This window comes from Meles meles, chromosome 20 (assembly GCF_922984935.1).
Source record: "Meles meles chromosome 20, mMelMel3.1 paternal haplotype, whole genome shotgun sequence".
Taxonomy (NCBI): Eukaryota; Metazoa; Chordata; class Mammalia; order Carnivora; family Mustelidae; genus Meles; species Meles meles.
In genome coordinates, this window is record NC_060085.1 from 2485822 (window position 1) to 2510272 (window position 24451).

General features: G+C 59.9%; 2 protein-coding genes across 6 annotated transcripts; both read left to right on the forward strand.

Moving 5' to 3' along the window:
* The first annotated feature begins 8886 nt into the window (after positions 1-8886).
* HMG20B (high mobility group 20B) lies at positions 8887-14215 on the forward strand. Its single transcript, XM_045992342.1, has 10 exons — positions 8887-8945; positions 9228-9283; positions 9624-9732; positions 10230-10433; positions 11048-11168; positions 11508-11554; positions 11821-11893; positions 12146-12361; positions 12886-13018; positions 13566-14215. Exons 2-10 carry the CDS (start codon positions 9246-9248, stop codon positions 13576-13578), a joined length of 954 nt encoding a protein of 317 aa, XP_045848298.1. The 5' UTR covers positions 8887-8945; positions 9228-9245; the 3' UTR covers positions 13579-14215.
* A 2360-nt stretch (positions 14216-16575) lies between these two features.
* GIPC3 (GIPC PDZ domain containing family member 3) lies at positions 16576-24294 on the forward strand. Of its 5 annotated transcripts, XM_045992355.1 has the most exons (7): positions 16904-17256; positions 18050-18235; positions 18377-18596; positions 20339-20351; positions 20484-20538; positions 20765-20846; positions 20958-21255. In XM_045992355.1, exons 1-7 carry the CDS (start codon positions 17032-17034, stop codon positions 21107-21109), a joined length of 933 nt encoding a protein of 310 aa, XP_045848311.1. In that variant the 5' UTR covers positions 16904-17031; the 3' UTR covers positions 21110-21255. The 5 variants fall into 5 exon arrangements, with proteins under 5 accessions (XP_045848309.1, XP_045848311.1, XP_045848310.1 ...); XM_045992353.1 differs by lacking the exon at positions 20339-20351 and having other exon boundaries at positions 16576-17256; positions 18073-18235; positions 18377-18557; positions 20426-20538; XM_045992354.1 differs by lacking the exon at positions 20339-20351 and having other exon boundaries at positions 18377-18557; positions 20426-20538.
* Positions 24295-24451: the final 157 nt, after the last annotated feature.

Consider the following 24451-nt stretch of genomic DNA (forward strand, 5'->3'; position numbering starts at 1 on the left):
GCCGAGCGCGCCTGCGGCCGCCGGGCCCCGAACCCAGACTTAGGCCCGGGCGGGGCGGGGCGGGCAATGCTGGCGGCCGCCTCCACCAATCGGGGCCGCGAGCCGGGGCCCGAGAGCCAATCATCAGGCTGGGGGCGTGGCCTCGAGGGCCGGGCCGGCCCCTACGCCCCGCGCGGACGGGATGGGGCGGTCCTAGCGCCCGACGGCTCCCCTTGGCGTTAGCGGGACCCTCACGAGCTGGGGGGCGACGCAAGGGCGCCCACACCCAGACTCCTGCCTTCCGGCCCGCGTCATCCCGGCCGGCCTGCGGCCTTATGAGGCCTACTGTGTGGACGGGGGAGGACGAGGTGGCTGGGGGCTTGCGGGGTGGGCTGGGGGCGTGGGGGATGGGGGAGAATTCCGAGCCCGAGCGGCTACTCCTCGGGGTTCGGTACCTTCCCGGCCCGGAGAGACCCAGTCGGACGCGGAGAGGACGCATTAGTTCTAATTAATTAGTTATTAAGGATAATAATGGGGGTAATCATCATAACAACACCAGCTGGGATTTAATGATCGCTGCCTGTGCCAAACGGCCCACGTGGGTTTGCTCACCCAAGCCGGGAGGGACGCGGAGCGAGTGACTCCCATTTCACAGGCGACCAACAGCCCGGGAGAGCGGGCAGGGCGCGCTCGGGGGCGCAGTGAGTCAGGTGCATGCGACACCACCCGAGGCCTGCGCTCAGAACCCCTCCCCACTCTCCTCCAACGGTCCTCGCTCCACTGGGTCACCACACCAGCGGTTTCAAGTTCCTCCTAGCTCAGCGTGCAGTCGTCCCCACCCCTCCGCCTCCTCCACCAGCGGTTAAACACCTGCACTCCCGAGCCGGAAGCCTGGGGTCCAGATCCAGCCTCACTCCCTCCTAACCGTCGAGTCCTTTAACTCTGTGGAGACTCAGTCTTCCCAGATCTAGAATGGGTATAATGTGCAGGACTACAAGTCATACAGGGTGCCTGGGAGCTGGGCCCATAGAGGGTGCGACTCTTGATCTCAGGGTCCTGAGTTCCAGCCCAACACTGGGTGAGAGATTCCTTTAAAAATAAAATCTTATTTTTTTTAAAAAGTGATATAGGGGCACCTGGGTGGCTCAGTTGGTTAAGCAACTGCCTTCGGCTCAGGTCATGATCCTGGAGACCTGGGATTGAGTCCCAACATGGGGCTCCCTGCTCAGCGGGGAGTCTGCCTCTCGCTCTGACCTCCCCCCACCCATGCTCTCTCTTATTCTCTCTCAAATAAATAAATAAAATCTTTCTAAAAACAAAAAATCCTGAGGGGCGCCTGGGTGGCTCAGTGGGTTAAGCCTCTGCCTTCCGCTCAGGTCATGATCTCAGGGTCCTGGGATCAAGCCCCACATAGGCTCTCTGCTCAGCGGGGATCCTGCTTCCCTCTCTCTCTCTCTCTGCCTGCCTCTCTGCCTACTTGTGATCTCTCTCTCTGTCCAATAAATAAATAAAATATTTTTAATTAAAAAAAAACCTGATATAATTGTTAGCTTTTTTTTTTTTTTTTTTTTTTTGTAATTGTTAGCTCTTAACAGTCTCAGCCAGAAAGTTTTCTCATTACCCCCTCCTGCGTCAGTCATACAGTACTCTGGGCTGCGCCCCATCACAACCTTGGTATCTGCTCTCCCCCCCCCCCCGAACCCTAGCTGTGACCCTACCCCCCCCAACTATGATCCCCATGAAGGCAGGGGCTGATCAGTTACACACACAGGAGCTCAAGAAATGCCTGTCCAAGGGTTGTGTGGTGGGCACGGAGAGAGGTTGAAAAGAGCAAGCAGGAACTGGGAAACAGGAAGAAGCTCAGAGGCTCAGACAGCCCACTGGGCCCCAGCCCAGACGCCCACACGGATGCAGACCACCCACCCCAAAGCCCACTTTTTTAATGAAAAGGAGCCTGAAAAAATGGGTGTGGGCGGGGTCATGATAACCTGGCTGGGAGTGGGGAGATAAGGGGTCACTGCTTCGGAGGAGATAAGGAGAGAAAAGAATCTCAATTCTCTCCTCCCTGCGGGGTGAGCTCCCTTTCTCTGGGGGAGTGAAAGTGACGTAAAGAAATTCTTGCCTCGGCTCTGCATGCCGTTTAAAAATACTTGCCTGAGTTTCTTTAACATTTTTTTAAAGTTCTTATTTATTGATTTCAGTCCTCTCTACCCACCCCCCCACCCGAGGTGGGGCTCCAACTCGAGACCCTGAGATCAAGAGTCACACGCTCCACATCGGAGCCGGCCGGGCACCCCTCACCTAAGCTTTGTGTTCTCATTTCTCTTCTCCTTTCAGGCCGCGTCCCTGGGGCATCTTACACCGCTTCTTGCCCATTTTGCAGAGAAAACAGGCTCTCACAGAAGTCCCTTGCCGGAGGGCACGCGGCAAACAAGAGGCAGATTCAGGATCCACACTGGGCTCCCCGCGTGATCGGCAGCGTCTCTGAGTTCTTTATTCTCGGGCGGGGGAGGGCCCACCTGAGGAGGAAAGGTGCCCCGTGTTTACTCTTCCCAGCCCCCCGCGGGGGTCTGGAACCCACCCACGGGGAGCATCCCTCCGGCAGACCCAGCACAGGGGGGCATTTGGCAGAAACACCAGCATATCTCGGGGTCTTCCCGCTGTGGGGACAGGGGCGGGGGGTGGGGGTGGGAGGCAAGCTGCCTCTGACCTGCGTCCTTCCCTCCTTCCTTCCTTCCTCCCTGGACTCCCTCATCCAGCGAACCTGACCCTCAGTGCTGAGCAGTGCAGGAGCCCCCAAAATTCTGAAGCCCCAGTCGGAAGCGGGCACAGAGCCTGTCCCTCCGTGGTGGGTGCTGGCGCCGGAGGGGTCAGACACCAGACGTGGGATGGCGGGCTGAATGGCAGGCGGAGTCTGGGCGTTACCTCCAGGTCGCTGGGGAGCCTTGGAAGGCTTGGGAGAGAGAGCTGGGAAAGTCTCTAAGAAGTCAGATGGGGGTGGGAGAACAGGGGTGAGATTTGCGGGGAGGATCAGAGAAGGTCCTGCCTTGAGAGAGGATGTGAGAAAGGAGAGATGAATGGATGCCCTCCGGAACAGGAGAGAGACAGGCTTGGGGTCCCGAGAGATCCGGGACAGACTTTGATGTCCCCAGAGCGTCCCAACTGCCCCCACCCCCTGCTGGGGATTGATGTCCTGGTGGCCCCAGTCCAGCTGCAGGTGGGAAGGAGGGGGGTTCAATTTGGTCTCTCAGACCAGGCTCCCGATGACTAGGATGGGAGGGGACGGGGGACACAGGGTGGAGGGAAGGGGAGGGAGAGTTCCTAGAAACCTGGGAAACCTGGGAAAAACAGCCAGGAACTTGGTTTAGATCCCAGGGTGGCTGTGGGTCAAACCCACGTGGTCCCCGGCAAGCCTCAGTTTGCTTTTCTGTGAAGTGGGCACGAGGGCAGCCGTGCTGAAGAGGGTCACAGGGCGGCCCACGGGAGCCTGCGGATCGGGGTTTGCCAGCCTGGGCGGGACTAACAGAGGCGTCGGCTCTTTCTCGGGGTTGGGGGGCTGTCCTGGGCGTCACAGCCCCCCAGCCTCCAACTTCAGAAGCCAGAGGCACGCCCTCCCCTCACCGTGAGTCGTCACAACCAAACATGTTTCTGGGCATTGTCCAGTGTCCCCTGAACTACCCTGGGCGGCAGCCACTGTACTAGAAAATTCTCTGAGCAGGGTCTGCAGCTGCCCGGACCACGCCAGCTACCACGCCAGCTACCACTCGCGGCGGCACTGACCCCGGTTCTAAGGGAGAACTCAGTTAAGCTCCTTGAACCCTCCCCACGAACTCCTGAGGGCAGACGCAGTTATGGTCCCACTTTGCGGAGGGGCTAACTGGGGCACAGTTTTGGTAGATGGCTCAAGTCACACATCTAGGGCTCCGGGCCACCTCCCTGACCTTCTGAGGTCAGCAGCCAGGGGTGCCCCATCCTCAGGAGCCTGAGGCCCCTGCCTACCCCCCATTTTTGGGGGGAGCTGCGATCCCTGCTTCCCTGCTGTGTCCTCAGCCCTCCGTCGCCCCTCCCAGTGGACCCCTGTGTCACGTCTGTCCCTAAAAAAGCCAGAGGAGGGCTGGGGTGTCCCAGGAGCACCAACCGCACCCTGATTCTTCCTGGGGGTTAAACGATCTCCTGTCGAGAATAAGAATCACATACTTCAGTGGGAGGCACAGCTACAACCCAGCCATTCCTGTGTCCTCCGACCTCTCCCGGAAAAGCGGCGATGGTGAAAGTCCTAACCCCCCGGGACCTTAGAATTCAACACTTGGAAATAGGGTCATTGCAGAGGTGGTGGGTTAAGACGACGGCGCGCTGGGGCAGTCGCCCATGGACTCCACACAAGGGGAAAGCTGGGCGCACACACTCGGGGAGCAGTCAAGGAACAATGAAGGCAGAGAGATTGGGGTGACCCTGGGACCAACCAAGGGACATCCGGCAGGGCCAGCGACCCCCCGGAAGCTGGGAGCGCCTGGGGCAGATTCTCCCCTAGGCCTGCAGAAGCAACCAGCTCTGAGTTCCTGCGTGTAGGAAAAGTTTTAGTAAGAAGTGGAATATTTGCATAATAACAATTTCAAAAGCGAACGTTTAGGCCATCCTCAATGGATCTTGTACTTCTGGGACTGCCAGTTGGGATTCTGTACCTGGCTTCCCGCTGGACAAAATTTCCCAGGGAGGCACAGAAATGATGCAAAGAAACGAGCATGAAATTGATGAAATTGATGACTTTAGACAGCTGGGATCCTTGGCTTTAGGGAGGGCTAGCTTTTATTTATTTATAAGATTTTATTGATTTGAGACAGAGAGAGATCATGCAGTTGGGCAGAGGGGCACAGGGAGAGGCAAAGGGAGAGAATCCCAAGCATATTCCATGGTGGGTGCGGAGCCCTTCACCGGGCTCAATCTCATGATCCCGAGATCATGACCCTGACTGAGATCATGACCCTAAGATCATGACCCTGAGATCATGACCCTGAGATCATGACCTAAGCTGGAACCAAGAGCTGGTCACACAACCAACGGAACCAGCCAGGCACCCCCACTGAGATCTAGGAATGAGAGAACTTAATGCTGCTGAGAAAAAACAAGGGGCGCCTGGCCGGTTCCGTGCGTAGAGCTGCTGACGCTTCCTCTTGGAGTCATGAGTCCAAGCCCCACGCTGGGTGCACCTACTTGAGAAAAAAGGAAAAAAAAAAAAACTGCTTTAAAATTTCAGGGCAGAAAGGATCTGCTGTTAAATGCCCGAAGGATATAAAGTCAAATGGTCTAAATGCTGCTCCTTATAGTGGCTTGTGCGGGGTGCGGGCATGCATGGGCTGTGTGGACTGAAGACGCTTTCATTCTTTCTCGAGACTATCCACGCAGCGAGATACTTTTCTTGACGTCAAGGAGCTGCAAATTGCTCTCAAAATCAACCTCAGGGGCGCCTGAGTGGCTCGGTCGGTCGAGTGTGGGACTCTGGGTTTCGGCTCAGGTCATAATCTTGGGGTCCTGGGATGGAGCACCGCTATGGGCTCCCCACTCTGTGCGAAGTCCGCTAGAGATTGTCTCCCTCTCCCTCTGCTCCTCCCCTGCTCCGTCTCTCGCTCTCTCTTTAACACAAATATATATATATATTTAATCAACCTCAAAACACTTCCTTTCTTTTTAATGTACGGGGAGACCCCTGAGTTTCTCGCGCGGGAACTTAGGAGCACTGAGGACAGTTTCTAGCGCAATGCCTTGTCAAATAAATAGATGTCTTTTTTTAAAAAAGACTTTATTTATTTTTTGACAGAGAGAGATCACAAGTAGGCAGACAGGCAGACAGAGAGAGGAGGAAGCAGGCTCCCTGCTGAGCAGAGAGCCCGACACGGGGCTGGATCCCAGGACTCTGGGATCATGACCTCAGCCGAAGGCAGAGGCTTTAACCCACTGAGCCACCCAGGTGCCCCAATAAATAGATGTCTTAAAAAAAATAAAAAAATAAATAAAGTGTGCAATTCTGAGGGTTTTTTTTTTTTAAGATTTTGTCTATTTATTTGTGAAAGAGAAAGATAACAAGCTGGGGTGGGGGTAGAGAAAGAGGAAGGGGAGAAACAGACTCACTCTTGAGCAGGGAGCTCGACATCAGGCTGATCCCAGGACCCCAGGATCACGACCTGAGCCAAAGGCAGACACTTAACCCGCTGAGCCACCCAGGCGCCCCCTGAGGCCTTTCATATATTTACAGTTATGCAACCATCACTCAGTCTCATTTTAGAGCATTTTGATCACTCAGAAGGAAACTCCGTGCCTATCCGCCGTCTCTCCCCATCCCCCGTCCCCACGAATTCCCGTGCCCCAGGCAACAGCTCATTCGCTGTCTCAATGGATTTGCCTGTTCGGGACCTTTCATATGAACAGAACCACACACTTGTGGTTTTTATGTGACTGGCATCTTTCAAGGAGCCTCATGTCTTCAAGATTCACCCCTGTTGCCGCATGAATCAGCAATTTAGTCCTCCCTTTTTTAAGTTTATTTATCTTCATGATCTCTACACTTAACATGGGGCTCGAACTCATGACCTGGAGATCAAGAGTCGTGGGCTACTCCGACCCAGCCAGCCAGGCGCCCTTAACGTATTGTTTTTTATGGCCACTAGCGTTCCAGTAGATGAACGGACCACATGCTGTCTATCTGCTCCTCCACGGATGGGCATTTGCGTGGTTTCTACTTTTCCGCTGTTGTGAATCGTGCCAGCTGTGAATATCCGTGCGCAAGTTCCTGCATGGACACGTGTTCTCGGGTCTCTTGGGTATATCCCTAGGCACGGGATTTCTGGATCGCATGGTAACTTCATGTTCAGGGTTTTGAGGAACTGCTTGGCTGTTTTCCAAAGCCCTTGCTTCTGAGAAATTTACTGTATTTCCTCATTTGTTTATTCAGCAAATCTGGTTGAGTAGCTCCTAGACGTGCTGTTCTAGGAACTTCGGAGTTAAAAACCACGGGCCCATAAAACAGCCACTTAGGCCACATCACCAAAGCCGGGCTTAATACCGAGTAACTGCGGCTTCGACCCAGAGACATGAAGTCTTAATGGGTCAGCCGGGAGCTTTCCCTGTCCACCCCAAAGGAAAAGGAGAGAATCTGCGTTGATTAGACCTCCTGCTCTCCCCACGCTAAGGGAAGGTGACCTTGGAGGAGGAACAATCCTTTCTTCTCTCTTGCTAAGAACGTCCTTGCCCCTTCTTCCATCCCATATAACCTTCCATTTTGTAGTGCTCTTTGCGGGTCCCGTCTACTTGATGCGTGGAATGCTGTCCTATCCGTGAGTCCCTCCACGGAGCCAATGACATCTTCAAATCTATTCCGCCAAATGTTCTTTAGTGGTGCCTGGCTGGCGCGGTCATACAGAGCATGTGAGTCTTGATCTCAGGGTAGGGAGTTCAAGCCCCACATTGGAGGTAGAGATTACTTAAATAAATGAAACAAAAAATTTTTTTTTTTTTTTTTTTTTTAAAGATTTTATTTATTTATTTGTCAGAGAGAGAGAGAGAGTGAGCACAGGCAGACAGAGTGGCAGGCAGAGACAGAGAGAGAAACAGGCTCCCCGCCGAGCACGGAGCCCGATGTGGGACTCGATCCCAGGACGCCGGGATCATGACCTGAGCTGAAGGCAGCGCTTAACCAACTGAGCCACCCAGGCGTCCCAACAAAAAAATTTTTTAACAGAGGAGGCAAACACACGGAGAAAAATTAAGACAGGGTGTACAGGGTAAACCTCATTGAGAAGGTGACATTCCAGCAAAGATCTGAAGGAGACTAAGCAGTGAGCCAGGCAGGTAGTCAGGAGGAAAGGGGACAGGAGGTGCAAAGGCCCAGGGACGGTGTGTGTGTGTGTGTGTGTGTGTGTGTGAGAGAGAGAGAGAGAGAGAGAGAGAGAGAGAGAAAGAGAGAAATGAAATGGAGGAGTTTGTATTTGAGGAACATCAAAGTGGCAGAGAAGGGAAATGAGGGCAGAGTGGTGATGTGGGCAAGTCGTTTGGGGTCTAACAGGACATGGTGAGCATTCAGTGACCCCCAACTGTCACCCTGAGAGTAGGGGAAGTCCCAGCTCAGGCCATAAGACCACACTGCCGCGGTGGGGTGGGGGGGACGAGCGGCCCCTCAAATCCCAGAGTAGAGCCTCCCGCCCCTACATCTTCACGAGTTCCTTGCAGCCTTCTTGTCTCACTTCCTCTTTCCAAACGCTTTCAGCCCAGTTCTGGACCTCAGCTCCGCAGCATCCCAGCCTCCCCGTCCTAAACATGGTGCAAGGTCTCCATTGCACAGGGGAAAGCAGAGCCCCCGGGCGAGGGGGAGAGCAGCCCGCGCCCGCTCACCGCAGGGCTGGGCACAGCGCGGGGCCGGGGCCCTAAATTCAGTGAATAGATGGCCAACTTCCCCGCCAGGTTTGCAAGACACTGAGACAGGTCCCACCTTGTCCTGGGGCGGGGAGACCCTAACCCCCTTTCCTAGCAACTGGCCGCCGTCTCCATGGCAACTAGGGAGGGGCCCGATCTGGCCCCGCCGGTCCGGGGATCCCTCAGGGGCGGGGAGTCTCGCCCTCGCTCGGAGAGGAAGAGTCCGAGCCGCGCCTACTTGCCCTTTAAGGGTCTCCGCCCGGCGAGGCCTCAGAGCGCCCTGATTGGTCCCGAGAGTGGCCGAGCGCAGCCGAACTTGACGCACCCGCCCGCACCCTTCCCTATCCACCTCCCACGCGGCCCAGCTGTTGCCCCAGCCAATCGCCGGCCGGCGCGCCAACCTTCATCTGCATGGTCACGCCCCAGGGAAAGACTGCACCCAATCCGACAGCTCGCGGAGGCCCTATTAGCATGCCGGGGGCGGGGCGAGCGGCAGGGGCGGGCTCGGGGCGGTTGGTTGGAGCGGCGCAGCAGCAGAGAGGTCCGGGAAAGTTTCTTTGGAGGTGAAAACAGCCGCGGAACTCGGGGCCCTGCGAGGGGGTGGGGGCAAGGGGGGGGCCTGGGGCCGGGGAGGGGCCCCTCCCGGGCCGGGGGAGGGTGGGCCGGCCCTTCCGGGGGGGCGATCGCCCAACAAAGGATCCCCGGGGCGGCCGCCCTCGAGGGCCTCCCCGCCCCTGGATCCGGCCCCCCCAAACACCTCGGGCCCGGCATTCCGGAGCCCCCCCGCCGGGCCACCCCGTCGGCGGCTCGGGCGCCCCTCACTCGGCCACGCGTCTGCCTTCCAGGTGGGGCCGGGAGCGGCCATGTCCCACGGCTCCAAGCAGCCCGGCGCGGCCGCCGCGTGAGTGCGACATCCCCTCCCCCAGCCCACTCGGGGCTGCAGCCCAGCCCCCGCCCGCCCTGTAGGAGTTCCTCGCCCCGCGCCCCCCAGGGTCTTGACTCCCCCTACACTGCCGGGGCAGGACCTCCCCCTTGCGTCCCCACCGGCCTCTTTCCCCGCCACTCCCCGGCTCAGTTCCTCCCAGAGGTCCCTACGCCCCCCCCCTAGTGCTCCGGCCCCGTCCCACGGGTTAGTGACCCCCGCAGACTCCTCCTCCCAGGACTCGGGCTCCCTCCGTGCCAGCTCTGCGGTCGGGGTTGGAGGTGAGGATGGGGGTGACCCTGGCGTCCCGTGGCTCCAGGCCGGCGGGCGGCAAGGCCCCGGGACAGCATGGGGGCTTCGTGGTGGCTGTCAAGCAAGAGCGCGGCGAGGGCCCCCGGGCCGGCGAGAAGGGGTCCCACGAGGAAGAGGTGAGTCCCGAGTCCCTGCTAGATGGTGGGGGAGGCTCAGGGACTCGCCGGTAGCCTGGAAGCCCCACCCCGGCTAGATTTGAATTCGCTCTGGCCCCGCCCACAGTCCAGATTTTCCTCGGGACGGTGAGGTCCTGCCACCTGCCACATGCCACGCCCCCAAGAGATCCTCTGCCACTAAGCCCATGCTCCGCCCATCACCCAATACCAGCTCCGCCTCCTACCCTGTGGGAGGCACCTTTCCGGGGTCTTGTGGGTCCTTCCCCCAACAGAGAGGCGACGCCCACGCCAGAGGCCACGCCCACAAGCGAGGTTTAAGCCTGTCCCAGATGACCAGTGCCCTGGACCTCGGAACCCCGCCCTCTCCCAATCCCGGGCCTTGACCAAGCCAGACCTACAGGCCTTCCGGGCCCTGTCTCCTGGATAGGCCCCGCCCACCCCCTCAGCCCTCTCCCAGCCCTCCAGGCCCCTCCCAATGGCGCGGTCTGGTTCTGCAGCCGGTGAAGAAGCGCGGCTGGCCCAAGGGCAAGAAGCGGAAGAAGATCCTGCCAAATGGGCCCAAGGCACCGGTCACCGGCTACGTGCGCTTCCTGAACGAGCGGCGTGAGCAGATTCGCACGCGCCACCCAGATCTGCCCTTTCCCGAGATCACCAAGATGCTGGGTGCCGAGTGGAGCAAGCTGCAGCCGGCCGAGAAGCAGGTGTGCAAGGCGGGGGCTGCCCCAGGACCACTGACCTTGGCCCGACCCACTCGGACACTGCCCTGCAGCTACATCCCCCAAAGGACAGAATGTGGAGGGTCCTTGCTCCCGCCTGGAGAACTGACCACTCATGGGCTCTCCCCAGCAGGCTGAAGCCAGGGGAGGCCAGCAATAGGCAAGGATCGACGTAAAACTTAATAATCAACGTGGATAGGTGTAAGGAAGTAGGGCTGGGGGCCGGATTTTTATGGGCTACCTTCCGGTTTTCAGGTCCTGGTCATTAACTTAAAATTGCAAAGATCTCAAGGAAACAAAACAGACCAGTAGTTTGAGCCCTCTAAGTGGGATTTCAGCAAGCGAAATCGGTGCGGGGGTGGGTGGGGAGCAGCCCAACCTGGAGATGGGCGCCTGCGGTCAGACAACAGGGAGAGGTTGGGAACAGCGGGGAGTTAGCGGGGAGGGCCCTGAGCTGTGGGCCGAGGAGGCAGGTTTTGTCTCCAAGGCCAGTAGGGAGCTATGGGAAGGTGGGGCACAGTGAGCCAGATGGGGTGTTGGTGGCGGAGGCCTGCCGCCCCTGCCCCTGGGCCGGGCCGAGCCTCCCGCTGCCCCACCAGCGGTACCTGGACGAGGCGGAGCGGGAGAAGCAGCAGTACATGAAGGAGCTGCGCGCCTACCAGCAGTCAGAAGCCTACAAGATGTGCACGGAGAAGATCCAGGAAAAGAAGATCAAGAAAGGTAGGAAGGGACCCAGCCCCCAGGCAGCTGGGCGCGGGCTCAGAGACAGGTGGCCCCAGGCGGACCCAGCCGCCCTCCTCCGTGGGACTCCCCTAACCAGACTCCGTGCTGACCTTGGGGGCACACAGACACTGGGGGGGCGAGGCACGAGCCTGCCCCCGGATGAGTAGGGCTAACTGGGGAGGTAGGGTATCCCAGGCGGTGGGGGGGGGGGGGGCCGGGGGGCGGGGGGGGGGCCGGGGGGGGCGGGGGGGGGAGGGGGGCACTCGCAAAGCACTGTGTGCGCTCAGAGGAGACCCGCGGGGCGGGCTGATCGTGCCCTCCTCCCTCCCCCACCAGAAGACTCAGGCTCTGGGCTCATGAATACCCTCTTGAATGGACACAAGGTAAGTCCTCCTCCTGCAAGGACCACGGCTGGGCGAGAAAGGTCTGGAGGTCATGAGACCGCCCCTGGGTGAGCCACCAACTCATGGGCGCAGGCGAGTGCCCCTCCTCCAGGCGTGCTGGCAGAGATGGGGCCGCTTGCACGTCGTGGATGTTGTTAAAAGGACTTCAACCCAGCTGACCAGAGGAATCCCTCCCAAGCTTGAGGGACGTCCCCGAGGGGTTTTGGCGCCCCCCCCAAATTTGTCACCTTGTCCTATTGTCCCAGGGTGGGGACTGTGATGGCTTCTCCACCTTTGACGTCCCCATCTTCACTGAAGAGTTCTTGGACCAAAACAAAGGTGAGCACAGACCAGGGGTTCCTGGGGAATAGGGTGCCAAGGCCGGAGATGGCGGGTGGGGGGGATTGACCGCTGGAAAAAGCAGAGGCGCCCACCTCTCAGCTCCCCGCCCCGCCTCCCCGGAGCTGGAGGCAGAGCGGTGACAGCCGGCCTGGCGCGGGGTGGGGCAGGCGTGGGGGACACAGCTAAGGCAAAGGCGGCAGGGGTTGGTACGGAGGCGCCAGGCTCTGACCCGGCTGCCCCACACCGCAGCGCGGGAAGCGGAGCTGCGGCGCCTGCGCAAGATGAACGTGGCCTTCGAGGAGCAGAACGCCGTGCTGCAGAGGCACACGCAGAGCATGAGCAGCGCGCGGGAGCGCCTGGAGCAGGAGCTGGCGCTGGAGGAGCGGCGGACGCTGGCCCTGCAGCAGCAGCTCCAGGCCGTGCGCCAAGCGCTCACCGCCAGCTTCGCCTCGCTGCCGGTGCCGGGTGCGGAGGCCCCGCCCCCGAGCGCCGAGGCCCCGCCCACTCCGCCCCGCACCCTATGTCTGGCGAGCTCCGCCCCGCCGGCTCCACCTCTCGGCCCCGCCCCCAGCCGCTCCGGGCAGGAGCGCACACGCCCCGGCCAGCCCCGCCCCCGGCCGTGCGACTCAAGCTCGAATGGCCCCTCCCCGGGGGAGCTGAGCACGCGCCCGCCCTCGCTGACCCCTGCCCTCGCCGGCACTGCCGGTGACCCCCCTCCTCCTTGGCCTTCCGCGCTCTGGCCTCAGCTGACCTTGGCTACTTCCTCCTCCCCAATTTGTAAGCCGGCTCCCCCCCCCCCCCCACCCCCGGCCCGGGCCTCGCCCTCACCACTTTCCATCCAATGCCGCGGACGCGCCTCGCCTCTGGCCCCCTCCCCGGGACCCTGCCCTTGGAGACCCACCCCCCGCCCCTGACCTCTGCTTCTGTGGGTCCCCGGCCGCGTCGACTCCGCCGCTTGGCTCGGGTGACCGCTCCCTGCCCTCCTCCAGGCACGGGCGAGACGCCCACTCTCGGCACCCTGGACTTCTACATGGCCCGGCTGCACGGCGCCATCGAGCGCGACCCCGCCCAGCACGAGAAGCTCATCGTCCGCATCAAGGAGATCCTGGCCCAGGTCGCCAGGTGTGTGCCGCGGCGGGTCACTCCCGGGACTCTGCACGGCCGGGGTGGGGCTGCCCTGCGCGGGGGTTGGGGGGCCACTTGGGGTTAGACCTGCCTTGGGCCCCGCGGAAATGACTGGATTTCGCCCTGCAACGGGGTTCCGGGAGTCGGGGCGCTGCCAGGTGGGATCGGGCTGCGGGATCTTATTCCGAGGGCACCGCCCACACGCGATCTACCAGGTGGGGCTTATTTGCTGTCGGCGGCCAGTGGCCGGACCGCTGGGGGGCGCCGGTCCCATTGGGGACTTTATGAATGCTGCTGGGCGGGTTGTGCCAGTCCCCCTTGGCCAGTGGGATCCACTGGGGGGGACCAGAATTTACCCACAGCTGCTTGGGGCTTTTCTGGGCGGCTTCTAGCTGCCCGGGTTAGGGGGGATTGACTCCAGGCCCCCACTATGGCATTTGGAAGAATAGAGGGTTGGTGGTCTCTGGTGACCCCCATCCTGGGGTTCAGGGCTGATAAATGGTGGGGGTTCCCCATCACGAGCCCCCTTTCTCTCCTGTCATAGTGAGCACCTATGAGGGTGTCCGCAGACCCACGGATCCAGAGAAGACTGCCTTTGGTCACGGCCCCTTCCCTACCCCATGGAGGAGGATTGGGGGTCCACCTTTTGGGGCCATGCCCAATCCTGCACCTTGGGGGCTCCAGCCCCCCCAAATTAAATTTCTACAGCATCCCTCTAGCTTTTGATTCCCCCCAGCGGCCTGACCCCAGAAAAATCACCTGCTGTACATGAAACGCCTAGAACCCAGAGCCCCGGGGCCCAGCAAGGCCCGCTCCCCTTGCACAACACTACAGGGGACATGGGAGCACCACAGAGGCTGTGGAACCCAAGACACAAGGGGACCCGCAGCCGCCGGCACGCTCAGGGTGGGGAGGGTTATACCTCCTGGGCCGGCCCAGGGACAGGGTAGAAAACCCCACACCTGCCACGCTGGGACCCCCGGAGGTGCTCCCCGCAGGCTCCCCCCCACCCTGAGGCAGGCACGCTGCAGGGACCTGCTCTGATACTCGAGGTGGGGCCCTCTGCTTGCGGCCTGCACCCCAGAATTGGGGGGGGCTGGTACTGACCGCTCCTCCCTCATCTAGCCGAGGGACCCTTGCCGAGGCAGCCTCTGCCTTTGCTCAATCTGGACTTTTTAAATAAAAAATGTGGAATTTGAATTTCCAAGCTTGTGAATGTTTTTGGGGGGTTGGGTGGGAGGTGGGCTAGAAGGTGTGCCCAAAACACCCCTGCTGGGGGTCCCAGGCCCAGCCAGCGCCTGGCAACCACTGGCCACCCCCCCCTTCTGTCTGGAGGAGCCTGGTCTGGGCATGTCACACGCGTGGATTCACACCTGTGCGGCTGTGTCTGGTTCCCTCCCTGAGTGTTGTGGGCTCGGGGTCCGTCCCTGGGGCAGCGCGTGGGCGCCTCGCTCCTTGTCGTGACTGAGTAATCCTCCGATGCGTGGGTGGGCCACATTCTGTTACCCCTTCTCTGCGGATGGACATTCTGGCGGTTTGGGCTCCTGGGAGTCTAGTGTGACTCACATGCGGCCGCTGGAACACCTGCTTTCGGTTCTGCGAGCTGTCTTTCCGGCGCGGAACTGCCGGTGCGGGGAACGTTCCGCGCTGGGCTTCGCAGGAATGCTCTCTGCGACTTTCCGTGTAATGCAACATTCAAGCCATCTTAAAATTTTTGGAGAATAATTTGACAAACGGGATGTTGAATCATGTCCCCTCAAAAGATACGCCGAGGCCCTAAACCCCAATCCTCAGAACGTGACCTTATTTGGAAATAGGGTCACTGCGGATATAATTAGTAGGGATGAGGTCATCGGGAGTAGGGTGGGCCCCTGATCCAATGTGACTGGTGTCCTTATAAGAAGACAAAGATGCGGACCCAGACACAGGAGACAGCCATGTGACCGCAGAGGCAGAAATGGGAACAATGAAAGCTGCCAAAAAGCGCCAAGGAGGGACAGCCACCACCAGAAGCGAGGACAGGCAGGGGAGGGCTCTGCCGAGGTCTTGGAGGGAGTGTGGTCTTGCTGACAGGCTGACATCACACTTCGGACCCCCCCCCGGAAACAAGAGAGTAAATCCCTGTTGTTTTAAGCCCTGCGGCCACCTCAGAAGACTAATATAACCAGATACTGTCACTTCCCCACCCCAGGTCCCTTGTCTCCCCCCCCCCCCGGCACAGGTACCCCCGTCCCAAATTTGGAGTTTTTCAGGCAAGCCTTTCTATAACTTTTAGCACATAAGCCTGTCTTCCCAAAAGAGTACTGTTTTGGTGGGGTTTGGTTTTCTCCTTCAGTTTGTGAAGGTTCTAAAGTGTACAGTTCTGTGGTTTCTAGTATATTTACAGACTTGTGCAACCATCGGCGCACTCTAATTCCAGAACATTTCCATCCCCCCAAAGAGCAGCCGTGTACCCCTTAGCCGTCACCAATCCTCCCACCTCCCTCAGCCCCGGGCAGAAACAAATCCTCTTCCCATCCACGGAGGAGCCTGTTCCCGGCCTGTTACACACGTGGGCTCACACCCCGGGCGGCCTTCTCCGTCCGGTTCCCTCCCCGAGTGTCGTGTGTTCGAGGCTCATCGATGTCATAACATCTGGACTTTTAAACTTGACACGATATCTTTTAGTGTCCAAAGCTTTCTGCAACCTGCCCCTTTCCATTAGCGCTTGGTTTCTGTGCTTCTCCCAAGGCGGGACGCCCCTCTTTGCCACCACTATATGGCATTCCATTGCTCTTTATTATAGGAGCCAAGTTCTTTGTTTTTTTTTTTAAAGATTTATCCGAGAGAGAGAGCGAGTGAGAGAAAGCACACGAGCAGGGGAGCAGCAGGCAGAGGGACAGGCAGGCTCCCCACTGAGCAGGGAGCCCCACACCGAGCTCCATCCCAGGACCTGGGGATCATGACCTGAGCCAAAGGCAGACGTGGAGCCCATGGAGCCACCCAGATGCCCCCCCAGAGCCAAAATTCTTGTCGTTGGCTGCCTCCGTGCTGTGGTCCCAGGGAATTGTTCCAGATGCTTCCTGCTGCCCACAGCCTCCTTCCCTCTTTCTTCATCTGTAACCTGGGGGGTTCATTCATTTCCTCACCAAAGATCCCTGAGCGCCTGCTGTCTGCCAGGCACAGGGCCCCGGGATATGCCAGGGGGGAAGGAGGCCAGAGCCCCCTCCCTCTTACAGCTGACATTCTAGTCCTGGGGACAGCCAGGATACAAGATGAACAGCTGATCTCTCTGGGAGTGCTCGACACCAGGGAGAAAAATCTGGGAAGAGATTGAGAGGTGGAAGGAGGACGCAACATTTGAGCAAGTAGCTGAGGGAGGTGTGGGAGGGAACCGCACGGATGACTGGGAAATGACTTTCAGGCAGAAAGAACACATACGCAAAGGCCCTGGGGCAGGACCCAGTCTGGCATTAGAAAAAAGCCAAAGAGGCCAGTGTACCTGGAGCAGCAGGAGTGAGGGGGAGATGGGGAGGAAGGGAGGGCAGGGAGGGGATGGGGCAGGTTGTGCAGGGCCTGGTGAGCTTCAGAGAGGACTCCCCCCAACCACCCCAGGAGAGAGCAGTGGAAGGATGTGGTTAAGGTTATCCTAGGATACCTGTCCTGCCCGCTTTGAGGGTTGCCGCAGGATTAAATAAGCAACCAGAGGACGGTGAGCACTAGGCACGCTCAGCTGTTCTCGTCCTCATGGGTGATCCCTGTTTTTCCCCACTCTGCAGCCCAGGACCCGGGGGACTGCCTGGGGTCCCCTGGGAGCGCGCAGCTGGTGCTGGCAGGGCCCGGACACCTGGGGCCAGACCCCCCCTCCGCAGCCCGCGGTGTCGCCTTCCCGGGCGGCTCGTGTTCCCGGATCCCCTTACCCCAGCGGCTCGACTGTCGCGCCCTGGGCCGGGGGAGGGGAGGCTGCAGGAAGCGGCGGATCCGGCGGCGACGGCGGTGGCGGTGGCCGGGGTGGCCCAGCTCCTCCGACCATGGAGAGTGCCGCGGCCCAGGAGACCCGGGGCGCAGAAACCCCGCGCCCCGCCGCGCCCCCGCCCTCGCCCGCGGAGCCCCCAGCCGCGCCCCGCGCGCGTCCCCGCCTGGTCTTCCGCACGCAGCTGGCGCACGGCAGCCCCACGGGCAAAATCGAGGGCTTCACCAACGTCCGCGAGCTCTACGCCAAGATCGCCGAGGCCTTCGGGATCGCGCCCACAGAGGTGAGGACCCCCGACCCCCCCCCCCCCACCCCGCCAGCGCGGGAGGCACACCCGTCCGACCGGGGATAGGGGTGGGGCCTGGAGCCGGGGACCGGGGGCTCCGGATCCCCTCTCCTCGGATGGACGAGATCCGATCACCAGATCTCAAAGACACACCCCTCAGGTCCTGGGGTGCCCATGCCCTAGAGACCCTCTTCACGCGCCCTGCGCGAAAGAGGAGCCCGGGTTAGGGTTAGTGGGTCCCCAGGCCGTCCAGGAGCCCACGGCGCTGAACCAGCTGGGAGTGGATCCCAGCCCTCGGGGAAGGGAAGCGCGTCCAAGGCTTCTGGGCGCCGCTGGGGCTGGGGTTCCAGGCAGACGCCTTCCAGGTGCGAAGTCGGAGGCCCCCCGGGGTCAGGGGCTGGGCGGCAGGGCTGTATGACTCGCAGCCCCCAGGGGGCGCCAGGAGATTCAGAATCGACTGAAAAAGTTAGGCTGGAGGGTCAGGACACCAACTGGTTAAAACGGAAAGATGGGATGGAGGAGGGTCTCTTCCTGCCCACATCCCCTTATCACCCTGCTCCCCGTTCGGAGGGTCTCAGACTCCTTCCCCCCTCCCCCGCCCCATTCTGCGGGTCTCACGTCCAGCCTTTCCCCCAGGACGGGATTCCTGGTGGGTGGGTGACCAGACCCGTTTCATGCCTCTTTGTGCCTCGGTTTCCCTCTCGGGCTCCCGAACCCATCACCCTGGTTGTCTGCACAGAGGGCAATGAGCGTTGTCGTTAATTCTGGACTCCCCCTCCCCTTGGGACAGATCTTATTCTGTACCCTAAACAGCCACAAAGTGGACATGCAGAAACTCCTGGGCGGCCAGATAGGGCTGGAGGACTTCATCTTCGCGCATGTGCGCGGCGAGACCAAGGAGGTAGAGGTCACCAAGACGGAAGACGCCCTGGGACTGACCATCACGGACAACGGGGCCGGCTACGCCTTCATTAAGGTGCTCGCGGGAGGGCGGGCGACTTCCTGGGTGCTCGGGGACCTGGGACGGGCCGCTGCCCCTCTCCGGTCTAACCTGGGCTCTGGGAAGCCGAGGGGAGGTGGCTGGGCTGGCCCCGCGAGTGACTCTGGGTCCCCGCAGAGGATCAAGGAGGGTAGCATCATCAACCGGGTCCAGGCTGTGTGCGTGGGCGACAGCATCGAGGCCATCAACGACCACTCCATCGTGGGCTGCCGCCACTACGAGGTAGCCAAGATGCTCCGGGAGCTGCCCAAGTCCCAGCCTTTCACCCTGCGCCTGGTGCAGCCCAAGAGAGCCTTCGGTGAGGGCCACCTGGGGTCCAGGGGGCAGGTGGGAGGTGGTGAGGAGCTCTTCCAGAAGCGGGTTCTCCCGACGCCAGTACAGTGGAGCATGGGTGTACGTGGGGGGGAATGGGACAGGATGGAAGGTTCTAGATGCCTCTAGCGCCACGACAGGAGGCTTCTGGCACTGTGTCAGGAATAGGTAGGTAGTTTCTAGATTGTTAGAATCCGTCCGGGGATGGGGGCAGCGGGATTTGGAAAGATCAGGATCGGAGGAGGCGTCTGGACCTATTTTGGCTGTGGTTCTAGGGAAGGTTTTTCCAGGTGTGTTCTAGAACCGTATTTTAAAAATTTATTTATTTATTTATTTGAGAGAGATTCAGCATGAGCAGGGGAGGGGCAGAGGGAGAAGCAGACTCCCCACTGCGCAGGGAGCCCGATGCGGGGCTCGATCCCAGGACCCCGGGATCACGACCTGAGCAGAAGGACGAGGCTTAACCGACCGAGCCGCCCAGGTGCCCGCAGAACGGTGCTTTCCAAAGAGAGGTCTGCGAGCTGTCCGTGCGTGGGATAAGGGACTTGCCATCCAAGAGGGTTTCCCCAGTTCAGCACTGGGACATCTGGCCCAGCTCATTCCCTGAAGTGGCGGCCACCCTGGGCACAGTAATTGTTGGGCATCGCCCCTGGCTTTGACCCAGCAGATGCCAGTGGCCACCCTCAGGTTATAACAACCCAAATGCCTGCAGATATGGTCAAGGTCACCTGGGGGTGAAATCACCCGCCCCTGCGCCTGGGGTCGAGAACCCCTGCGTTCAGCTGCAGGCGTGTTTTTTTAACAGCCAAGACTTTCTCAAGGAAGGAATCAGTGCGTTGTCTTCCGTTCCGGCACCACCTTCTTATTTCATTATGGACTGGCCCTTTGAGCTGCGTTGTTCTCCGGCGAGAGGTTCTAGAAGCACCCAGGCACATCTGGAGGGAGGTCCCAGGGAGAAGGGGACAGGGTGGGGTTCCAGATCTGCCCTTTAGCACAGCAGAGGACGCTGAGAGCCCAAACGTTAGAAGAATGAGTTCGAGACAGTCTTTTCTAGACGGACTCTCTGGCTACAGGAGGGTCTCAAGCAGTCCCTTCTAGAAAGTCACTTTAAAAAGAGGAGGGGGGTGCCTGGGTGGCCCAGTGGGTTAAGCCTCTGCCTTCAGCTCAGGTCATGATCTCAGAGTCCTGGGATCGAGCCCCGCATCGGGCTCTCTGCTCAGCGGGGAGCCTGCTTCCCCCTTTCTCTCTGCCTGCCTCTCTGCCTACTTGTGATCTCTCTCTCTATCAGATAAATATAGAAATAATCTTAAAAAAATAAATAAAAATAAAAAGAGGGACAGGGGGCACCTAGGGGGCTCAGTCAGGGGAGCCCATGACTCTTGATCTCAAGGTTGTGAATTTGAGCCACATGCCGGGAGTAGAGATTATTTTAAAAATGTTAAAAAATAAAAACAGGGGCGCCTGGGGGGTTCAGTCGTTAACCATCTGCCTTGGGCTCAGGTCGTGATCCCGGGGTCCTGGGATCGAGCCCTGCATTGGGCTCCCTGCTCAGTGGGGAGTCTGCTTCTCCCTCTCCCACTCCCCCTGCTTCTGCTCCCTTTCTCGCTGTGTCTCTCTTTGTCAAATGAATAAAAAAAAAAATCTAAAATAAATAAATAAAATTTTAAAAAAGGAGGTTGATTTGGAGGAAGCAAGAATTCTCAAGCAGGGTCTCTGAGGATTCACCCCTGGACATAAGGAGGGTTTTGAAGGACAAGAAGGTTCTAGAAAGGCTCGGCTGGCAGCTTCTGAGCGCTTACAGGGATGCGGACGCGCCCAGAACACATGCCCCTCCTCCGGCCCTGTCCCTTCCAGATATGATCGGCCAGAGGAGCCGCGGCAGCAAATGTCCCACGGAAGCAAAAATGACCAGTGGGCGGGAGACCCTGCGTCTTCGTTCTGGGGGGGCTGCCACAGTGGAAGAAATGGTGAGTGAGGGGGAAGGGAGCCTTCGGGGGCCTTGGACCGAGCATTCGGCTGACTCAGTGGGACCGCGGGTAAGAACCTCTCCGTCGTCAAGCCGCTCCCCTCCCTGCGAGATGGGGCCTCGTGACAGGCAGGACAGGAGTGGGCACAGGGCCGGGGCCTGCGGAGGGGCTGGGCTGGAGGGATCCCGCTTTGACCTTCTCCGCCGGGCCCTGCCCCCTCCCCCAGCCCAGCGAGTTCGAGGACGAGGCGTCGCGGAGAGTGGACGACCTGCTGGAGAGCTACATGGGCATTCGGGACCCAGAGCTGGGTAAGGGGCCAGGGTAAGCCGGGTGGACCCTGGGGGGGCAGGGTGGCCCGCCGGGAGGAGTCGGAGGCCCGAGGAGCCCCCTCACCCGCCTTCCCTCCGGCTCGGCCGCAGCAGCCACCATGGTGGACACGTCCAAGAAGACGCGGAGCGTCCAGGAGTTCGCGCACCGTTTAGATTCCGTCTTGGGCGAGTTCGCCTTCCCCGACGAGTTTGTGGTGGAGGTGTGGGCCGCCATCGGCGAGGCCAGGGAGGCCTGTGGCTAGTCTGCCCCGGGGCCCCGCGCAGCCCCAGCCCTGAACCCAGCCCCCCGCCCCAGCCCGCCCCGCCAGTTCCCGAAGCCCAGCTCGGCCCCAGGGCCCAGCCCGGATCTGAGACCCAGCCCCGCTCTAGAGCCCAGGCAGGCTCTGGGACTGAGCTTCCCGCTAGAACCCCGACCGGTTCTGAGAGGTCAAGTCTCAGATCTGAGGTCAAGTCTTGCTCTAGAACCAAGCCCAGCTCGGAAACCAAGCCCTGTTCTAGACCTCAGGCCAACCCTGAGACAAAGTTCATCGCTAGAAGGCAATTCAGTGCTGAGACCCAACCCAGCCCCGAAACCCAGCAGCCCTTCCCTAGAACCCAAGATAGCTCTGAAGCTAGACCAAGCTCTGAAACCAAGTTAAGGTCTGGGTCCCAGATAAGTTTTAAGACACAACCTAGCTCGGAGAGCAATCCCAGTTCCAGAAGTCAGCCCAGATCTGTGTCCAAGCCCTGCCATAAAACTCAGCCTGATGGGGGAACTCAAGACAGCCGCATGACGCAGCCGTGCCTCGAAGCCCCGTCTAGCTCAGGAACACCCGTCAGTTCTGGAGCCCAGATCAGACTCAAGCAACAATCCCGCGACAGTAGCCACCCAGGCTCAGGACTGGAAGACGGCTCCCACACCCAGCCCTGCTCACGAGCCCAGATGCTTCCTGCCGCTCAGTCCAGACCCAGATCCCAGCCCTGCTCCAAAACCCAACTGCCCTCGAGTACTCACCAACATCCTGGGGCCTGGTCCAATGCCAGCGATGAATCCAGCTCAGAGACCAAGCCCAGTTCCAGACCCCAGCCTCGGGCTACTACCAGGCCCATCTCCAGAATTCAGACAAGCTCCGACACCCCATCCACTTCTGAGGCAAGGCCCGCCTCCAGAGCTCAGTTGGATGCCGAGCCCCGCTCTCACTGCAGAACGCAGACCAGCTCTAGAATTCCATCTGACTCTGGGACCCAGACCGGTTCCAAGACCTGGGCCATTTCCAGAGCTCGGTCCAGCTCAGGCAGCTCACCCAGCTCCAGAGCTCAGCTCCATTCCGAGGCATGGACTGGGTCTGAAACCCCATCCAGCTGCCAACCACAGTCGGGTGCTGAGAGCCTGCTGAGTTCCAGAATCCAGCTAAACTCTAGGATCCGGCCTAGCCTCGGGACCCAGACAGAGACAGCAATAGACTTAAGCCCCACAATTCTGTCTAGCTCTGAAAGCGGGCCCAGCTCCAGGACCCAGACTTGTCTGGGAGCTCAGTCAACCTCTGGGACTCAGTGTACCTCGGAAACGCTATCAAGCTCTAGACACCAGCTGCAGGCCACAGCCCAAGGCAGCTCTGGTGTTGAGCTGGACTTTGGGAAGCAGACCAGCTCTGGAACTCAGCCAAGCTCCAGGATTCACTCCAGCCCAGAGACCCAGCCCAACCTGGAAACCCAGAGTGATTCCAGGACACAGCCTGTTTCTGAAACCCAACCCAGCCCTAGAACCTTGATCGGTTCTGGAACCCAGCTCAGGCCTGAGATCCAGCTCACTTCAGAGACCCGGCCCAGTGCAGGATTTCAGCCCAGCTCCAAGATTCAGCTCAGCCCTGAGACCCAGCCCAACTCTGGAACCCAGAGCAGTTCCAGAACTCAGTCCAGCTCTGGAATTTACCTTAATTCCAGAACCCAGCCTGTTTCTGGAACCCAGTCCAGCTCCAGAACCCAGACCAGTTCTGGAACCCAGCTAAGTTCCAAGACGCAGCCCAGCTCTGGCACCCAGAGCAGCGCAAGAATTCAACCCAGTTCTGGAGCCCAGCTCAGCTCCAGAACTCTGTCCAGCCCCGAGACCCTGCTCAAATCTGAGACGCAGCTCGGTTGCAGGATTGAGTTCAGCTCAGAGACACAGCCTGTCTCTGGAAGCCAGGCCAGGTCAAGAATGTTGCCCAGCTCTGGAATTCACCTCAGTTCTAGAATCCAGCCTCTTTCTGGAACTCAACCCAGCTCCAGAACCCAGAGTAGTTCTGCAACCCAGGCCAGCTCTGGGACCCAGAGCAGCACAAGAAATCAATCCAGCTGTGGAGCCCAGCTCAGCTCGAGAGCACAGTTTTCCTCTGAGACTTGGCTCAGCTCTGAGATTCAGCTCAGCTCTGAAACCCAACCCAGCTCCAGAACCCTGATCAGTTCTGGAACCCAGCTCAGTCCTGAGACCGGGTCCACCTCAGAGACCCAGCCCAGTGCAAGAATTCAGCTCAGCCCTGAGACCCAGCCCAGCTCTGGAACCCAGAGCAGTACAAGAACTCAGCCCAGCTCTGGAACTTACCTTAGTTCCAGAACCCAGCCTGTTTCTGGATCCCAGTCCAGCTCCAGAACCCAGACCAGTTCAAAGATCCAGCTCAGCTCTAGAAATGGACTCCACCTACAGACCTCTGGCCTTGACCCTAGAGCCCAGGCTGATCTCACCCCCCCAGCCCAACATCAGCCCCCAGGCCCACCGCCCAGAGTCTTGACTCTGGCCCCTAGCATAGCTGCTCAGCCCCAGCCCCATGATCTGGTACATGGAACGCAGGCCAACAGCGGCCTGGGCCGAAGCCCACCAACTTTCCACCTGGCCCCACAGCCACAGATCCCCTTAGCCCCCCAGAAACCAGCCTTCTTCCCCAAGTCCCAGCTAGGCCCCCAGAAGTCCACCTCACCCACCATATCTATCGTCTCTAGTTCGGCTCCCAGGGCAGCCCCCCCCCACCTCCCCACACTCCCAGCCCCCTGAGTCCCTAGCCCAGAAGCCTGTCCCCTCCCCCACTCAAGGAGTCAAGACCTGCTCCTTGGGGGTCAGAACCCCTCCCCCACCATGGGGAGCTGTAGCTTGAGGGCAACACAGTTTTGGCTCCCATAATCCCCCCCCCCCCCCCCCCCCCCCCCCCCCCCGCAATCCTGTCTCCTGTCCCTCCCAGCTGGGTCCCCTGGAGGCAGCAGGTGACCTCATTCCCCCAGTGAGGCAGGTGTTGGGGGAGGAGGGAGCGTGGAAACGGGGACTTCAGTTTCACTTGGGCCTGGCTCTGGGCGGTGTAAGCAGATCCCAGGTCTGCGAGTGGAAAGCTGGGTGTGCGTGGGGGGGGGCATGTGGGCAGGAGGCAGAGAAATGGGGAGCAGGGGGCAGTTTTGTCCTCATGTACCTTGAGGGCTCATGGGGAATAAAGGCACCTCTCCCTCCCCTGCAGCTGGGTGTGTCATTTTTGGGGAGTTCACAAGGAGGACAGACGAAGGGGCAGGCATGAGGGCTGGGGGGACGCACCTGACCTCACGGGATGTTTTCCAAGCCGCTGCTCTGTGTCAAGCCCTTTACT

Bases quoted from the DNA above. Each gene is read 5' to 3' on its own strand.
- HMG20B (XM_045992342.1), top strand. From the start codon at position 9,246: ATGTCCCACGGCTCCAAGCAGCCCGGCGCGGCCGCCGC. The intron at 9,284-9,623 runs GTGAGTGCGACA...CCGTGGCTCCAG, and splicing joins CAGCCCGGCGCGGCCGCCGC to GCCGGCGGGCGGCAAGGCCC. The intron at 11,555-11,820 runs GTAAGTCCTCCT...CTATTGTCCCAG, and splicing joins CCCTCTTGAATGGACACAAG to GGTGGGGACTGTGATGGCTT.
- GIPC3 (XM_045992351.1), top strand. From the start codon at position 20,650: ATGGGGCCTCGTGACAGGCAGGACAGGAGTGGGCACAGGGCCGGGGCC. The intron at 20,847-20,957 runs GTAAGGGGCCAG...GCTCGGCCGCAG, and splicing joins CATTCGGGACCCAGAGCTGG to CAGCCACCATGGTGGACACG.